The sequence below is a fragment of the Schistocerca americana genome, chromosome 5 (assembly GCF_021461395.2).
Source record: "Schistocerca americana isolate TAMUIC-IGC-003095 chromosome 5, iqSchAmer2.1, whole genome shotgun sequence".
In the NCBI taxonomy this organism is placed as follows: domain Eukaryota; kingdom Metazoa; phylum Arthropoda; class Insecta; order Orthoptera; family Acrididae; genus Schistocerca; species Schistocerca americana.
In genome coordinates, this window is record NC_060123.1 from 158,810,394 (window position 1) to 158,827,325 (window position 16,932).

General features: G+C 38.8%; 1 protein-coding gene across 1 annotated transcript in view; it reads right to left on the bottom strand.

Annotated features, from left to right (window-relative positions):
- Positions 1 to 16,932, bottom strand: part of LOC124615675 (vacuolar protein sorting-associated protein 52 homolog) — a 112,150-nt gene that overhangs the window by 74,759 nt on the left and 20,459 nt on the right. The window contains exon 3 of the mRNA XM_047143703.1: positions 5,988 to 6,163. Within this exon, the coding sequence (XP_046999659.1) occupies positions 5,988 to 6,163 (176 nt within the window). The remainder of the gene's footprint in view (positions 1 to 5,987; positions 6,164 to 16,932) is intronic.

Below are 16,932 nucleotides of genomic sequence, written 5' to 3' on the forward strand. Positions count from 1 at the left end.
ATTGGTGCATTAAAGCAGGGAGGGATGGCAGCAGAGGCGGCAGAAGTAGGGGTCGTTGCAGGTGTTGACATGGAGTCTGGCACCGGTGGCTGGACTGCTGGTAGTCATGTTGCCATTAGTTGCATGTGCAGGTCTGCGTTGCTTTGTACCAGTTCCACAACGCGTTTGGTTAGCTCAGTGATGACACGTCATGTGGCGCTGGAGCAGCAGCCGAGTATGGCGAGGTGTCAGGCGGGGCAGAAGGGGAAGCTATGGCTGCTAGGTTGAACAAAGGACAGCAAAACATGCAAGAAAAATGGCTCGTGATGTGAAACACTAGTGTTTGTGGCACGAAAATGGAAGCTGCTGATGGTGCGGGCAAGAGTCAAAACAAGCACTAATGGAACGAGGCAGCCAACACTATGCCAAAATAGGAAATCAATTCAATTAAGCCTACTGCCGGGTCACCACTGTAGGATGTTTTTTTATCTAATTTATAAGTCGATTACCAAATAGAAGAGCAAAGCATGGTAGGCAACACAAAAGGAAAAGTGTTCACTTGCGGTCAAGGAACACACCCAATTTCCGACTATGCAAATACAAAGAAACACAGAAAATAATCTCGAAATTCATACGTTCTGAACAAAGCCACTTGCCAGTTTGTTTGGCACTGGAAAAAGGTACAGTACAGCAGAAAAGGTGGACACTGTACAAGATGGCAGCCTCATCCCCGAGTTTCACCAGCACAACGATATTCCAACGCGAGGCATGGAATTAATAGCCACTCACAGGAGACGTGGCACGAAACACCATTTACATGCCCAGCTGTATAGCAGGGGAAGAGAGGGCGTGGTGCGGGTGCCTCTCGAAACTTCATGCCACATGCCACCACATAGTGTCTGTAATGATGTAGGCGTGGAGCACGAACTGACGTAGATGGCATGAAGAGGAGCCGGAGACAGGTCGAGGCTAGGTTGATGGAAGTCTCACTATAGTTCTCTACTGGCACCTAGTGATTTTAGTATGCAGGTATCTGATCGCATGGCAAGATCGACAGCTAGAGACGGAAGTAACACCTGAAGTGAGAAACTCACTGCCTTAGTAGATGGCCGTTATGAGCTAGGGACGTACAGAACTGCTATGACAGCTGTGCAGCAAAAGGCCGCCACAAACTGATCACTAATACAAGCAAATGCCATGCAGTGGGTATCTGGTATCATTTACGACCTCACTAAAGCATTTGATACACTAAACGATAAGCTGCTGCTGCTTCACAAAATGGCTGCTTATGGTTCTCATAGAAAATCTTTAAGCTGGTTTTCATTATACTGCAAAAATAGAAAACAGAGGGTAGTCATACAACAAAAAGGAGAAAAACCTTTTCTAGCTGGAAGAAAATACAAACGAGCACATTTGGTCCCCTCAATGATCCTATATTAATGAAAGACACATCATTTAAAGTAATTTCGGACTCGATCCTGTATGCACACAATTCAATAACAGAGGTTGGTTGGTTGGTTGATTGATTTGGGGGAGGGGACCAAACAGTGAGGTCATTGGTCCCATCAGGTTAGGGAAGGATGGGGAAAGAAGATGACCATGCCTTTTCAAAGGAACCAGCCCAGACATGATTTAGGAAAATCACAAACAATCTAAATCAGGATGGCCGTACGTGGGTTTGAACCTTCATCCTCCCGAATGCCCGTCCAGTTTGCTATTCAACATTGAGTGGAGTGCTGTAAAAATAATGAGCTAGCACAGAACCCTAACAAACTCTTTAATGACATGAAATTTAAGTGAATAATAATGCTGTGAAATTGAACCTGACAAAAACACAAACTGCACATTTCAGGACCAAATAAACTGCTGAATATATTTCACAGTTAAATTATGAGGGCAGACAACTGATCACCGCAGACCCTGTTAAATTTCTTAGAGTTGTTATGAACAAAACCTTGCTGTGCACTTGTCACAGGGATTGTTTAGTGAAGTAATTAAAACAGATTTGTTTGTGTAATAACAGATCTAAATAAAGTAACTGACTTAGTCATTAAGAAAACTGTTTATCAAGCACATTTCATATCAGTTATAAGCTGTGGCTTAATTTTTTGAGTGCTGAAAAAGCAAACCACCTCAGAGCGTTCGAGCTTCAAGTTGGAATCCTTAAGCATTTAGTTGAGTTAACGGCCTTCAGATTTGTGCGATTTATTGAGTAACTGAAATTTGGCAGATTCCTTTTCATTTTTATATGGATAAACTCACACTTTCCTTTATTCGGGGACAGTTGCCATTTTAGCACCATACACATATTTTGTCTAAATCTTTTCCTGTACAGTAAATGACAGCATCATCTGCAAAGGACCAAGAGGGCTACTTGGATTGTCTTCTAAATCATTTATATAAATTAGGAACAGCAGACAGCCAATAACATTTCCTTGGGGAACACTGCGTATCACATCTTTTTTACTCCATAATTTTCTGTTCATTATTATATACTGTGACATTTCTGACAGGAAATCATTAATTCAGTCACACAACAGAAGCAATACTCCATTGGCAAGCAATCTGATTAGAAGTCCCTTGTGAGGAATGGTGTCAAAAGCCTTCTGGAAATCAAGAAATATGGATTCAATTTGAGATCCCCTGTCGTAGCACTTATTAATTCACATGAGTAAACAACTAGTTGTGTTCTACAAAAACAATATTTTCTGAATCCTTGCTGACTACATGTCAATAGTCTATTTTCTTCAAGGTAATTTATAATGTTTGAACATAGTACATTTTCCTTAGTCCTACTGCAAATCAATGTCAGTGATATTGGTCTGTAATTCACTGGATTACTCGTACCTCTTTTCCTGAATATTGGTGTGACTTATGCAACATTCCAATCTTTTGGCACAGATTCTTTGTCAAGCGAGCAGTTGTATGTGACTACTAAATATGGAGCTATTGTATCAGCATACTTTAATAGGATCCCAACTGGTGTCTGGACTGGATTGAGTGGTTTAAGCTGCTTCCCTACACTGAGGTTATCTACATCCATGTTACTCATGTTGGCAGCAGATCTTGATTCAAATCTGGAATACTTATTTCATCTTCGTTGGTGAAGGTATTTCGAAAAACTAAGTTTAACAACTCTGCTTTAGTGACACTGTTGGTTGGGTTGGGTAGTTTTGGGGAAGGAGACCAGACAGCGAGGTCATCAGTCTCATCGGATTAGGGAAGGGCGGGGAAGGAAGTCGGCTGTGCCCTTTGAAAGGAACCATCCCAGCATTTGCCTGGAGCGATTTAGGGAAATCACGGAAAACCTAAATCAGGATGGCCGGACACGGGATTGAACCGTCGTCCTCCCGAATGCGAGTCCAGTGTTTAACCACTGCGCCACCTCGCTCGGTACGACACTGTTGGTAATAGTACCATTGGTATCGTGCAGTGAAGGTACTGATCGTGTCTTGCCACTGGTGTACGTTACATGCTACCAGAATCTCTCTGGATTTTCTGTCAGATTTCGAGAGAAAGTTTCATTGCGGAAGCTATTAAAAAGCATCTTGCATTGAAGGCTGCGCTAAATATCGGTAAAACATCACCAATCTGGGATATTTTTGTTCCTTTAAGTTTGGCATGCTTTTTTTTATTGCTTCTACAACAGTGTTGTGACCAGTTTTGTGTAACAAAGGGGATCAGTACCATCTTTTAGTAATTTATTCCATATAAATCTCTCAATTTTCCCAGGTACTATTTCCCTGAATTTAAGCCACATCTGGTCTACACTTACGTAGTTTGGAAGGAGTGTAGACTGCCTCTTAGGAAGGCATCAACTAAATCTATATCTGCTTATATTAAAGAGATATATTTTGCGTTCACTTTTGGCAGATTTGGATGTTGTGGTGGTCAGTTTCACCACAATGACTTTGAGGTCACTAACCCTGTATCCATCATGAAGCTCCCTATTAGTTCAGGATTATTTGTTGCTAAGAGGTCAACTATATTTTCGCAACCCTTTACACTCTGAGTGGGCTCATGAACTGATTTCTCACAATAACTTTCAGAGAAAAGATTTAGTACAGTTTCTAATGATGTTTTAAACCTACTACTGGCTTTGAGCACATATTTCCACCCACATTTCGAGGGTAGATTGAAATCGCCACCAACTAAGATTGTATGAGTGGGGTACTTATTTGAGGCAATACTCAAAGTTTTCTCTGAACTCTTCAGCTTCAGTAAAAAGAAATTAAAATTAATTTATTCTTGTTGTCAAGTATACCCATACTAACTCACATGAACTATCTACTTCAATTTCTCTACAAGGTAAACTACTGTCACACCATTAATCTATCCTTCCAGAATACCATTAGGTTCTCTGTAAAAATTTTGGCTGCATTAATACTGATTTGTTGACTGAACCTATAAGTAATAGGTTTAGCAGCATGCTTCTGAACTGCTTCCATGTCTTCCTTAAATCAAACTTGTTGTGAATCCCAACCAATCAAGCAGCACTCAAGAATGGGTCACATCAGTCTTCTATACTTGGTCTGCTATAGCGGTGAGCTACACTTTCCTGGAATTCCCTAATAAACTGAAATCGATCATTTGCCTTCCTTACAGATGGCCTTATGTGCCAGCTCCATTTCATGTTGCTGTGCAGTGTTACATCTATATAATTATGCAACATAACTGTGTCAAGCAGCACAAAGCTAATACTGTGTATGAACCTTACAGGATTGTTTTTAATATTTATCTGAATTAACTTACATTTCCCCATATTTAGAGCAAGCTGCTATCCACTGCACCACCAAGAAATTCTATTGAAATCCTTCTGTATCCTCCAACAGTCACTCAATGATGACACTTTCCCATAAAATATAGCATTATAAGCAAACAGTTGCAGATTTTTGGTCACCCTATCAATCAGATGGTTCACAGATATAGAGAAAAATAGCAGTCATATCACTCTTCCCTGGGCACTCCTGACATTATGTTTGCCTCTAGGAACACTCACTGTATAGGACTACATACTTCTGCACATCTCGTCTCAGCATGAGCTAGAAATGGCCAAAATGCTAGTCATATAAATATATATTTCAAGAAGTCAGTAGCAATAATTCTTTGTAGTGAAAATTAAATTAATATACTACTTGAAATGTTGATTATGGAAATTTAACTTAAGACATTCAGTCTGTGAACTGAAAATGTTAAACTCATCTCAATATAATTCTTCTATACTTATCATAAACAATAAAACTGTGTGCTGCAGTCACAGTTCAAAGTGTTTAGACAATGTTGAAATCACAAACAACAACAATATTGCAGACAACAAAGTGTATTGAAATATCAGTTCTGCAGAAGAACACTGACAATGATATGAACCAAAAAATATGCTGTTAAGTAACACACGTGGAATTCCCTCATGTTTACATTAATATCACCGACACATGTATGAGTGAAGAGAGAAAAAACAAGATATTATGTCTTGATGAAGGCAGACTCTTCAAAACATACACAATGTTAAATTCTGTGCCTTTCTTGCAGCAATTTGAGGAGTAGGCAACGTAGTTGCACTACTGTTCCTCTTCTCACACTTTTTTTCACTATTCACCATGCCCACTACTGTTCCTCTTCTCACACTTTTTTCGCTATTCACCATTCCAACATTAACAAAGTGTGACAAAACAGTGAAAGAGAACTCATCACAGTCATCCACAAAACACAAGTACACATTATCCTACTGTCAAATTAAGGTAAAGGACAACCCCTGCCACCACTAGAACCTTGCTATAAGTGCTTAGTCAATGACCACTTTGATTCACTAGACTAGAGGGTCATGATATGTGGCACCCATCTAACAAGCTCATGGTAGTAATGAATAAACTATTTTCAAACAAGTAACAAGAATATGAAGAGCTTTAATTCCTTTGGGAACTGAAGTAGAATCTCCTGGAAGTTCTTTCACATTCATTACATTCTATAATTAGAATTGGATTTAAGCTTATTTCTGATGAGACACCTACTTTATTAACGTCTCAGAAACAGCCATCTCATCTATGAACTGACTTAGTGGTGCCCTCACAGCCTGACGATTATGAAGCTGCTGGCTCATTGCAACTGATTTCCTCTGTAGGAACAGTATCTCACTGCTGATGCTTCCCAAATCTGACTGGAAGCTCAACAACATTGACTCCATGCGCTGAAATGAAGAAAATACACCTTTCGAGTTTTGCAATACAATATAAAAACAAAAATTTAGGCTAAAGATAAATACTATGTAATATGCAAAGTAAGTGCCTGGTTGCAACATAATCCAATAGAAAAAAATTAGGAAATCACAGAAACACACATGGGGAAGCAAGCTAAATCTGCTGCTTCTCTCATCAGCAGTTGTTAGAAAATTACAGTTACATAAAAGTAGTAAAATATATGCATAAGTGGTATAGTGATGAAAAAGCAAACTATAGGTGAAGTGAGATATTCATAGTGCATCAGAAGTTCGACATAATACACCAATTACTAAAGGTAATACTTCTAGTAATTGAAATATAACTACAGACACTGTGGCCACCCAAATCAAAAATGCTCCAATGATTGTGAAAAATACTACATCAAGAACGGATATATGTGACAGAAATGATGAGATTAGTGAAAATACATAGACGTCAGGATTACAGAGACATATCTGATATCTGACCTTGAGAATTCAGTATAAAATGAAGTGCCTGAAACACAGTAAGTTGATGCTCTTCCACTTGCTATTGTCCTATACATTTTAGTAACCATTTTTCCCTAGCCCTTCAGTTAATTGTACTTATGCATGTATGGCCTATGCCATATGAACACTCAAAATGATTAATTTCTTATTTACATAGTACTTAATGAGTATGATTAAAATGTTTATTATTTTGGGCAGTACAGGATCAATGAGAAGATTGATCATTTCCACTGTTTCATTATAATCCCTCCAGCTGCAGAACAAATTCACACAATTGACTTCCAGACTGAGTTAGGTATCACCTTACTCACTACTGCTTGCTGTGCAGAACAGGATTATGGATGGTATTTGTAGTACAAGCAACTGAATCCTTGGAGCACCACACAGATTTTATGACATCTATTCTGTTAAAGGAATATGGATTTTTCAGAAAGGATACCAGAAAATACATTTCATTGGATTCAAAATGATTGTTCCTTTTCTGATCAACTTTGCTGCACACCATGCATATTTGATCATTCCTGTGAAAGCGAGTGCACTAAACCGATGCAGGATTAAAGAATGTATTTGTACGGCCTGTTCCCTCATAGTGATGAAATTTAAAAATAAAAGTACACCTTCAGGATTTGTATCCATACCGCCAGCATGGTAACCATTAACATTAGCCGCTGTGCTGCGCCTGCCTGCTTGAAACATACTTATTTTATGGTGTAGAAGTTAGGCGTAAAACTTCTTCAAATTTCTCTGAAACTGTGTGGCATTGCAAGAAAAGCTGCTACCCGGGTAGTCAGGACATGTCCCTTCTACAATGTACCCAGGACTCATCAATATCCATGATTAACAAGTCTGATGGCCCTTGTGTGTATTGACAATGGTGATGGATTGTGTAAATGAGCTGTCATAACATACTTTTTTCTATGTGCCCAAAGTTTGCAATTATTCTTACAGCAAAAGTAGCCAAAACCCAAAGATTTTAGCAGACCTACGATATGGTTTTCCCATTTTAAATTTTCCTCTCAACATGCACACCAAAGAATTATAATTTTCTACACTATTTATTATTTTTTGTTGTTTTATCAAGGTAAAAGAAGGTGGAGTATTTTTTAGAGCAAAAACTGTATGAGATGCATATTTTTAAGCTTAAAAAGCTTGCCCATTTGTACAAAACCTGTCAGTAATTATCACAAAAACTTCATTTTATATTTTCTCTGTTGATACTTCTCTGGTTGGATGCACAACAATGCTGGTATCATCTGTTAATATGCCTCCTGATTCAAATAAAATGGTACATCATCATTAATGTTTAACAGGAACAGCAGTGAGCCAATTATTGAACCCTGTGGGACTCCAACAGTAATTTCTACCCATGCAGATTATGTGGCATTCCTCTTTGTGTGAAACAAACGACCTAGAATAACTTTTTGAATTCTACATAATATCTTGTGCTGCAGCAGATGGCATCAATTGCTACGTGCAGACAGGTCAACAATCACTGCAGTGTTCCAGCATCAATTGAATATTGTGGACAAAAGTTGTATGTTTATTTAAGACATATGAACAAGATGACATTATTCCACAGTGTGGTCTACATAGGCCAGTGCCCACTCTTTGGTATGTATTACACTTTTCTATTTACTGGTTCCACATATGCATTACTGTCATAGCAGCAGAATCCACATGAGTTGAATTGTAATGGTAGCAAAAACCAATCGTTCCACAACATATGAACTTAATTCAGAAATTATTTAACATTTAATGTATACTGGTAGTAGCTTTGTGTTTCCACATCATCTGATAGTTCTTTACTAAGACCGACGTAACAATAACCTTTAGAGAACACGCAAGGCAGTACTGGTGGGTGCCATCTGTCAGCAATCTTAGTCACTTGTTGCTGGTAACCTGTCCTGAGTTTGGATTTATGTGGATCACTCTTTCTGGGTGCTGAAACTTCACAAATGACAATGCAAAATCGTCTGTTACTTCTGATTCCTTTCCTGCATCTTACTTGTAACTGTACATTGATATTTAGACAGTAGACAATACTGTGTTACCAAACAGAGACTTCTGTGTGTTGTTCAGTAAATACATATATGTACAATCACTGCAGTAAGAAAGGTTATAATGTAATACATCAGAAAACATTGTATTTATGGCCGAAGCTAAGTACAGCTCCCAAAAAAATGCTGACAGAATGCTGTTGTCTCTCATTCCATCTTTCATGTTGATACTGATATACAAATGTAGATGATACGCATGACGGTTGCACAAGAAGAGACCTAATCAGTGATGACAATGATGGTGATAATGGCAGTGTCAATAATGGCAAGCCACAAGGAAAACACTACATTATTGCACAAGGTGGAGAACATCCCGCACATCACTGCATTAAGTACATGTACTGGTCTGCCTCCCTAACAGGGCCGACATAAGCACTGAGGTTATGGTGAGGACTGGCATTAGATGCAACTACAGGAAATTAGTTTTTTCTTTGTTCACATATCATATCTATATAATTGCCATAAAATGAATACTACAAAGAATTCTAGAGTAACACATTTTGCACTAGTTGGTATTATTACACCATGCTTACTGGTTTGGACTTTGGGCAGTAATCTTGTCCAAGCATCAAAAGTGCAACACACAACTGATCCGCCACTAACGTATCCAGATTAGTTAAATAGACCCTATTCAGCACTAACATCTCCCAACAACATCATGTAAAAATCCAAGAGTTTCAGTGATTTTTACAGGAGATAACATACTTTATGAGCTGCTCCATCTCGTCCACATGTTAATGATGGGGATATAAGTCATATGTATCTGCACAACAGATCAGCTTCATTTCAGCCTACTAAGAAAACTTGGTCGTAACATTTACTGCCATGGGCAGATGAGTTTCTTTTGTACAAATCATTTCACATAATGTTCAGTCTTCCACATTAAATGCTACATGATATAATAATAATGCTCAGCACTGAGGGTATCATAAATAGAAAGAGGACTGTCAACTCTCTCGAATGATAATCATGCCTGTATATAATACCAGCCAGTTTGCATAAAGGTATAAACATAATGTGGGTCAAACTTAATTCCCACGAGTCTACACATATGAAGAGAAGAAGACCATTCTTTTGTGATACCAAATAGTGGTTTACTACTTACGATAAGGAGACTGAAAATATATTCTGTGTGTCTTGGGGGGGGGGGGGGGGGGGGGGAATCTTTTGGACAATCTCTCTACACACACAATCCAGCTTCGTTCAATTACCAATGAGCCGTATCAACATGATCCATAGGAATCAGTACTATCTCGGAGTTGTACAACAGTTAAATACAGATGGTACCATCAGGTTTCAATTTGTGAAGCATATTTCTCCACTTAACACATCATGACCACTGTCTGGATGCCTCCGCACATTTTCGCTGTTAGTCTTTAACTAGAAACGAAGCTACCCTCCTCCATTCCACATCCTGCAGTCTCAGAAAGTTTGAGGTGCCTTTGCAGCATAATGTATTAAGTACATTCAGCAATTAATAAGATAACTGACTTAGGAAGGCAACTTCTTTGATCTCCTGATAACAAACAGGTAAAAACTTTGCAATTAAGTTAGTGTAGAAGAGGAAATCAGTTACTCTAATGCTGCTGTATTATCAATTACCGAATGGGTTAAAAGGAATGTTAAGAAAGATAGGTAAAGATCTCTGAGCAGTCAGCAACATACAGTTCTCTCTTTCATTGATAATGTGGTGTACCCATGACTAAAATTCCCAAGTGTTGTACAACATGCCAAGCAAGTTTATTAGATACGGGAAAGATCTATTGCAGTTCAATAGCCAAGTTAGAATGCCACAAGTGTAAAATAGGCTACTTCATTACAGATTTAAATGAAGTAAAAATGAACATAAGAAGAGTATCATATGCAAACTTTCATAAATCCAAAAGTGAAATTCTTTTCACTGATCTGGTGATAAGTCTTAAGAAGTCTGCATTTTATGTTAACTCGGTAAACAGGTCAAAGACATCAGTCCAAGAGCTCAGTGATGAAACTACTGCTGAAACAGAGGATGACACAAACAAACAATTAACTGTTTATGATCATAATGGCATTCCTCTTTTTGATCACTGCGTGAACACCAAAGTGACAGATGTTGAGATAAGTGAACACAGAAAAGAAAACCAACGAAGATTGCCCAAAAGACAATAAGTTACTAAATCTGGTGGAACACCTGTTCAATTCTACACAGAGTGCATAAAAAGAATTTGTTTCACCTTGAGAATTACTTTATTGTGGGCTACTGGTGCCACCATGTGTTCTGAGTGAGGTGAGAAAAGGTGCGGGTCATTTCAAGATGGGTCAATAGACACATGTGCATAACTATAGGCTTATACCACTCACAGCTATCTGTCATAGTATTATGAAATACATTTCTTACTACCAAATAACCATTTTTGGTAGCCAATATTCACCCCTAAAGAAATTGTGACAAAGCAAGCTGGGATACTTTTACTTCCCCTCTTGTTTTGCTATCTGCCTCCTTAAAATACATTTTTTTTTTCATTTCTCACTAATTACCATTAACATACATGAGTATAATTTGCATTTTCATAAGAGAAAGATTTGCCCTCAGTTTTAAAGAGTATAATACCAAATCTAATTTTGTGCATAGTTTTAGGTATGTAATTGATTTTATAATTTATTTAGACTATTCCTGGGTGGTATCTTTTGTTACAGGGTGAAATCAGTAATTGTTTTGTAACATAAATTCTATTGTTGACATCTAAAAAAATATAAATTCTGTACTAAATATAAACATTTGGTGGAACAACTAATAGTATTTGTAAAGGATATATTTTGCTCTATTCAAAAACATGTTAGCAAAGCCGGCTCTTAATTAAGTAACTAACAGTTTTGTTGAAAGTATTGTTTGCATACTTATATTTCTTAATTTCATGATTTAAACAAATAATTCGGCCTAACCCTTGTAGCAGAAGAAACTGTTAAAAAGACGGAGTCTTTTCGATTTATTCAGTTAATTTAATGAGTTAAGTCCTCGCATAAACCATGGACCTTGCCATTGGTGGGGAGGGTTGCTTGCCTCAGCGATACATACAGTGTACCATAGGTACAACCACAACGGAGGGGTCTCTGTTGAGAGGCCAGACAAACATGTGGTTCCTGAAGAGGGGCAGCAGCCTTTTCAGCAGTTGCAGGGGAAACAGTGGATGATTGACTGATCTGGCCTTGTAACACTAACCAAACCGGCCTTGCTGTGCTGGTACTGCGGACGGCTGAAAGCAAAGGGAAACTACAGCCGTAATATTTCCCGAGGGCATGCATCTTTACTGTATGGTTAAATGATGATGGCGTCCTCTCGGGTAAAATATTCTGGAGGTAAAATAGTCCCCCATTCGGAACTCTGGGCGGGGACTACTCAGGACGACGTTGTTATCAGGAGAAAGAAAACTGGTGTTCTACGGATCGGAGCGTGGAGTGTCAGATCCCTTTATCGGGCAGGTAGGTTAGAAAATTTAAAAATGGAAATGGCTAGGTTAAAGTTAGATATAGTGGGAATTAGTGAAGTTCTGTGGCAGGAGGAACAAGACTTCTGGTCAGGTGAATACAGGTTTATAAACACAAAATCAAATAGGGGTAATGCAGGAGTAGGTTTAATAATGAATAGGAAAATAGAAAATAGGAATGCAGATAAACTACTACAAACAGCATAGTGAACGCATTATTGTAGCCAAGATAGATACGTAGCCCTCGCCTACCACAGTAGTACAAGTTTATATGCTAACTAGCTCCACAGATGACGATGAGACTGATAATGTACGATGAGATAAAAGAAATTATTCAGATAGTGAAGAAGGGAGACGAAAATTTAAGTCATGGGTGACTGGAACTCGATAGTAGGAAAAGGAAGAGAAGAAAACATAGTAGGTGAATATGGAATGCGAGTAGAATTTCACACAGAGCATAACTTAATCACAGCTAACACTTGGTTCAAGAATCAGAAAAGAAGGTTGTATACATGGAAGACACCTGGAGGTACTGGAAAGTCTCAGATAAATTATATAACGGTAAGACACAGATTCAGGAACCAGGTTTTAAATTGTAAGACATTTCCAGGGGCAGATCTGGACTCTGACCACAATCTATTGGTTATGAACTGTAGATTAAAACTGAAGAAACTGCAAAAAGGTGAGAATTTAAGGAGATGGGACCTGGATAAACTGAAAGAACCAGAGGTTGTACAGAGTTTCAGGGAGAGCATAAGGGAACAATTGACAGGAATGGGGGAAGGAAATACAGTAGAAGAAGAATGGGTAGCTCTGAGAGATGAAATAGTGAAGGTAGCAGAGGACAAGTAGGTAAAAAGACGAGAGCTAATAAAAATCCTTGGGTAACAGAAGAGATATTGCATTTAATTGATGAAAGGAGAAAATATAAAAAGGCAGTAAAGAAAGCAGGCAAAAAGGAATACGAACATCTCAAAAATGAGATCAACAGGAAGTGCAAAATGGCTAAGCAGGGATGGCTAGAGGACAAATGTAAGGATGCAGATGTGCATATCACTAGGGGTAAGATAGATACAGCCTACAGGAAAATCAAAGAGTTCTTTGGAAAAAAAAAAAGAACCACTTGCATGAATATCAAGAGCTCAAATGGAAACCCAGTTCTAAGCAAAGAAGGGAAACCAGAAAGGTGGAAGGAGTATATAGAGGGTCTATACAAGGCGATGTTCTTGAGGACAATATTATAGAAATGGAAGAGAATGTAGATGAAGATGAAATAGGAGATACGATACTGCGTGAAGAGTTTGCCAGAGCACAGAAAGACCTAAGATGAAAAAAGGCCCTGGGAGTAGACAACATTCCATTAGAACTACTGACAGCCTTGGTATTGCCAGTCCTGACAAAACTCTACCATCTGGTGAGCAAGATGTATGAGACAGGCGAAATACCATCAGACTTCAAGAAGAATATAATAATTCCAATCCCAAAGAAAGCAGGTGTTGATAGATGTGAAAATTACCGAATTATCAGTTTAATACGCCACGGCTGCAAAATATTAACATGAATTCTTTACAAACAAATGGAAAAACTGGTAGAAGCTGACCTCGGGGAAGATCAGTTTGAATTCCGTAGAAATGTTGGAACACGTGAGGCAATACTGACCCTATGACTTACCTTAGAAAATAGATTAAGGAAAGGCAAACCTACGTTTCTAGCATTTGTAGACTTAGAGAAAGCTTTTGACAATGTTGACTGGATTACTCTCTTTCAAATTCTGAAGATGGCAGGGGTAAAATACAGGGAGCAAAAGGCTATTTACAATTTGTACAGCAACCAGATGGCGGTTATAAGAGTCGAGGGGCATGAAAGGGAAGCAGTGGTTGGGAAGGGAGTGAGACAGGGTTGTAGCTTATCCCCGGATGTTATTCAACCTGTATATTGAGCAAGCAGTAAAGGAAACAAAAGAAAAATTCAGAGTAGGAATTGAAATCCATGGAGAAGAAATAAAAAGTTCGAGGTTCGCTGATGACATTGTAATTCTGGAAGAGATAGAAAAGGACCTGGAAGAGCAGCTGAACAGAATGGACAGTGTCTTGAAATGAGGATATAAGATGAACATCAACAAAAGCAAAACGAGGATAGTGAAATGTAGTCGAATTAAATCGGTGATGCTACAGGAATTAGATTAGGAAATGATATGCTTAAAGTTGTAAATGAGTTTTGCTATTTGGGGAGCAAAATAACTGATGATGGTTGAAGTAAAGAGGATATAAAATGTAAACTGGCAATGGCAAGGAAAGCGTTTCTGAAGAAGAGAAATTTGTTAACATCGAGTATAGATTTAAGGGTCAGGAAGTCGTTTCTGAAAGTATTTGTATGGTGTGTAGCCATGTATGGGAGTGAAACGTGGACGATAAATAGTTTAGACAAGAAGAGAATAGAAGCTTTCGAAATGTGGTGCTACAGATGAATGCTGAAGATTAGATGGGTAGATCACATAACTAATGAGGAGGTATTGAACAGGATTGGGGAGAAGAGAAATTTGTGGCACAACTTGACTAGAAGAAGGGATCGATTGGTAGGGCATATTCTGAGGCACCAAGGGATCACCAATTTAGTATTGGAGGGCAGTGTGGAGGGTAAAAATCGTAGGAGGAGACCAAGAGATGAATACACTAAACTGATTCAGAAGGCTGTAGGTTGCAGTACATACTGGGAGATGAAGAAGCTTGCACAGGATAGAGTAGCATGGAGAGCTGCATCAAACCAGTCTCTGGACTGAAGACAACAACAACGAGTTAAGTTTTAATTGTAATTTCTGTAAATTAAACTTTGAACAATGTGAAGTTTCAGCATCTACTATTTTGAGGATATATAAGGGCCCGATTTTTTGTCCTGAGACAGTCAGCCCACAGCCAAGTTTCAGACAAGGAACCAGTGCTGGTTAGAACGACAACAATGCATCAAATTAACAGTGAAATAAGTGCTACACAATTAGGCCGTTTGTTTGAACTCTGTGGTTAGGTTTATACGGCTTGTAAATGTTCATCAGTAAACTATTTTAGCAGTATGTGGATGTTCGTCTGCAAACTATTAATGAGGCTTATTGAAAGTTAAACAATAGTGCACTGGCCATTTATAACTGTTGGGGGGTTGTGAACAATGAAAGTAAAAGACTGTGAAACGCAACTGTGCCTCTGTCGGCTACATCATTTACAGTAGACAGTAGTTGCACTTACAACCCCTATTTTTTCAGCCAGTAATTCAACACCGAGAACAACAAACGAAGAAATAAAGAAAGCAGGGAAGTCATCACAAAATCATCAAATGTTCTGTAAAGACGTTGTGCAGAATATCCAGAAAAGAGTAGGTAGAAGCACCCAGCTTGAAGTCATGTTCCTTATTTTATGTAAGGCATTTGATATAGTTGCGCACTTTAGCCTAGTGAACAAAACACAAGCTTACAGAATAATGGGTCAACTCTGTGAATGGATTAATCATCTCCTAGCAAACAGAATTGAAAACATCATTCTTAAATGAGATAAATCATCAAATCTGTAAGCAGCATGCGCCACAAAAGAGTGTTACAGGACTTTCATTGTTCAGCAGACAGTGAAAGATGTTCAACATGAAAATGTTTTACACAATAAATTAGTTAATACAAAATAGTAAGTCTTCTAATTTTTTTTTCTTTTTCAACATGAAACAAAGTTCATTTAACATGAAAAGAGTTTGCTTCTCAGATGAATAGATTAAGAGAAAATTACAACACTAATCACTGGCTTCGACCAGTGATGTAGTGAATGTGACAAACGATATAAACTATGTAGTCACTACGTCATAACATTGGAAGATTTAGAAACACAAATATCACAAACAGTCTTGATTACAAGAATTTACAATGTACAGAAAACAACATTTCAAATTAGTTCTGACGATATATAAATAAGAGAAATATTTCTTTGAAAGATATGAACTAAAAATTTTTTGCTTGAACAGTCCACGGGTGTACTGCCGGTCCATAGTGTCCAACGGGCACAATATTTAGGCAATCAGACATGTCGCCATCGTTAGGTGTGCTAACGAACTGAGCTCCTGAGGGCGGGCAGCTGTCCTAAACCCCTTCCCCCGTTAGGCGTTCTTCCCGCGGTCCGTGCCTGCAGCCGCGCGTCGTCGGTCGCTGAGAGGCTGGCGTTGGCGTCTGTGGTGGAGTCAGTGTAACTGCCTCGTCCGCCCTGGTCACTAGTTCGTTTTCTTTGCTGAGTCTCTTTTCAATTAGACTCAGTGCTGGTTCCCATGCCTTGCTGAGGTTATAGCCACAATCTTTGTTGAGTCTGTTCCTGGTACGAATTTCGATAGCCTCTCTAATGATGCTGTCCCAGAAAACAAACAAGCGACCAGTGCGGACGAGGCACCACAGACGCCGACGCCAGCCTCTCAGCGACCGCCGACGCGCGGCCGCAGACCGCGGAGAGAATGCCTCGCGGGGGAAGGGGATTTAGGACGGCCGCTTGCCCTCAGGAGCTCAGTTTGTCAGCGCACCTGACGATGGCAACGTGTCTGATCGCTGAAATATTGTGCCCGTTGGATACTATGGACCGGCAGTACACCCATGGACTGTTCGAGCAAGAAATACGCCGGGAGAAGTTGAATAATCACATAAAAAATTTTTAAAGTAAATAAGTCATAGCTAGTTTCATAAAATACTTAAGCTATGAAGTAAATTTCAATA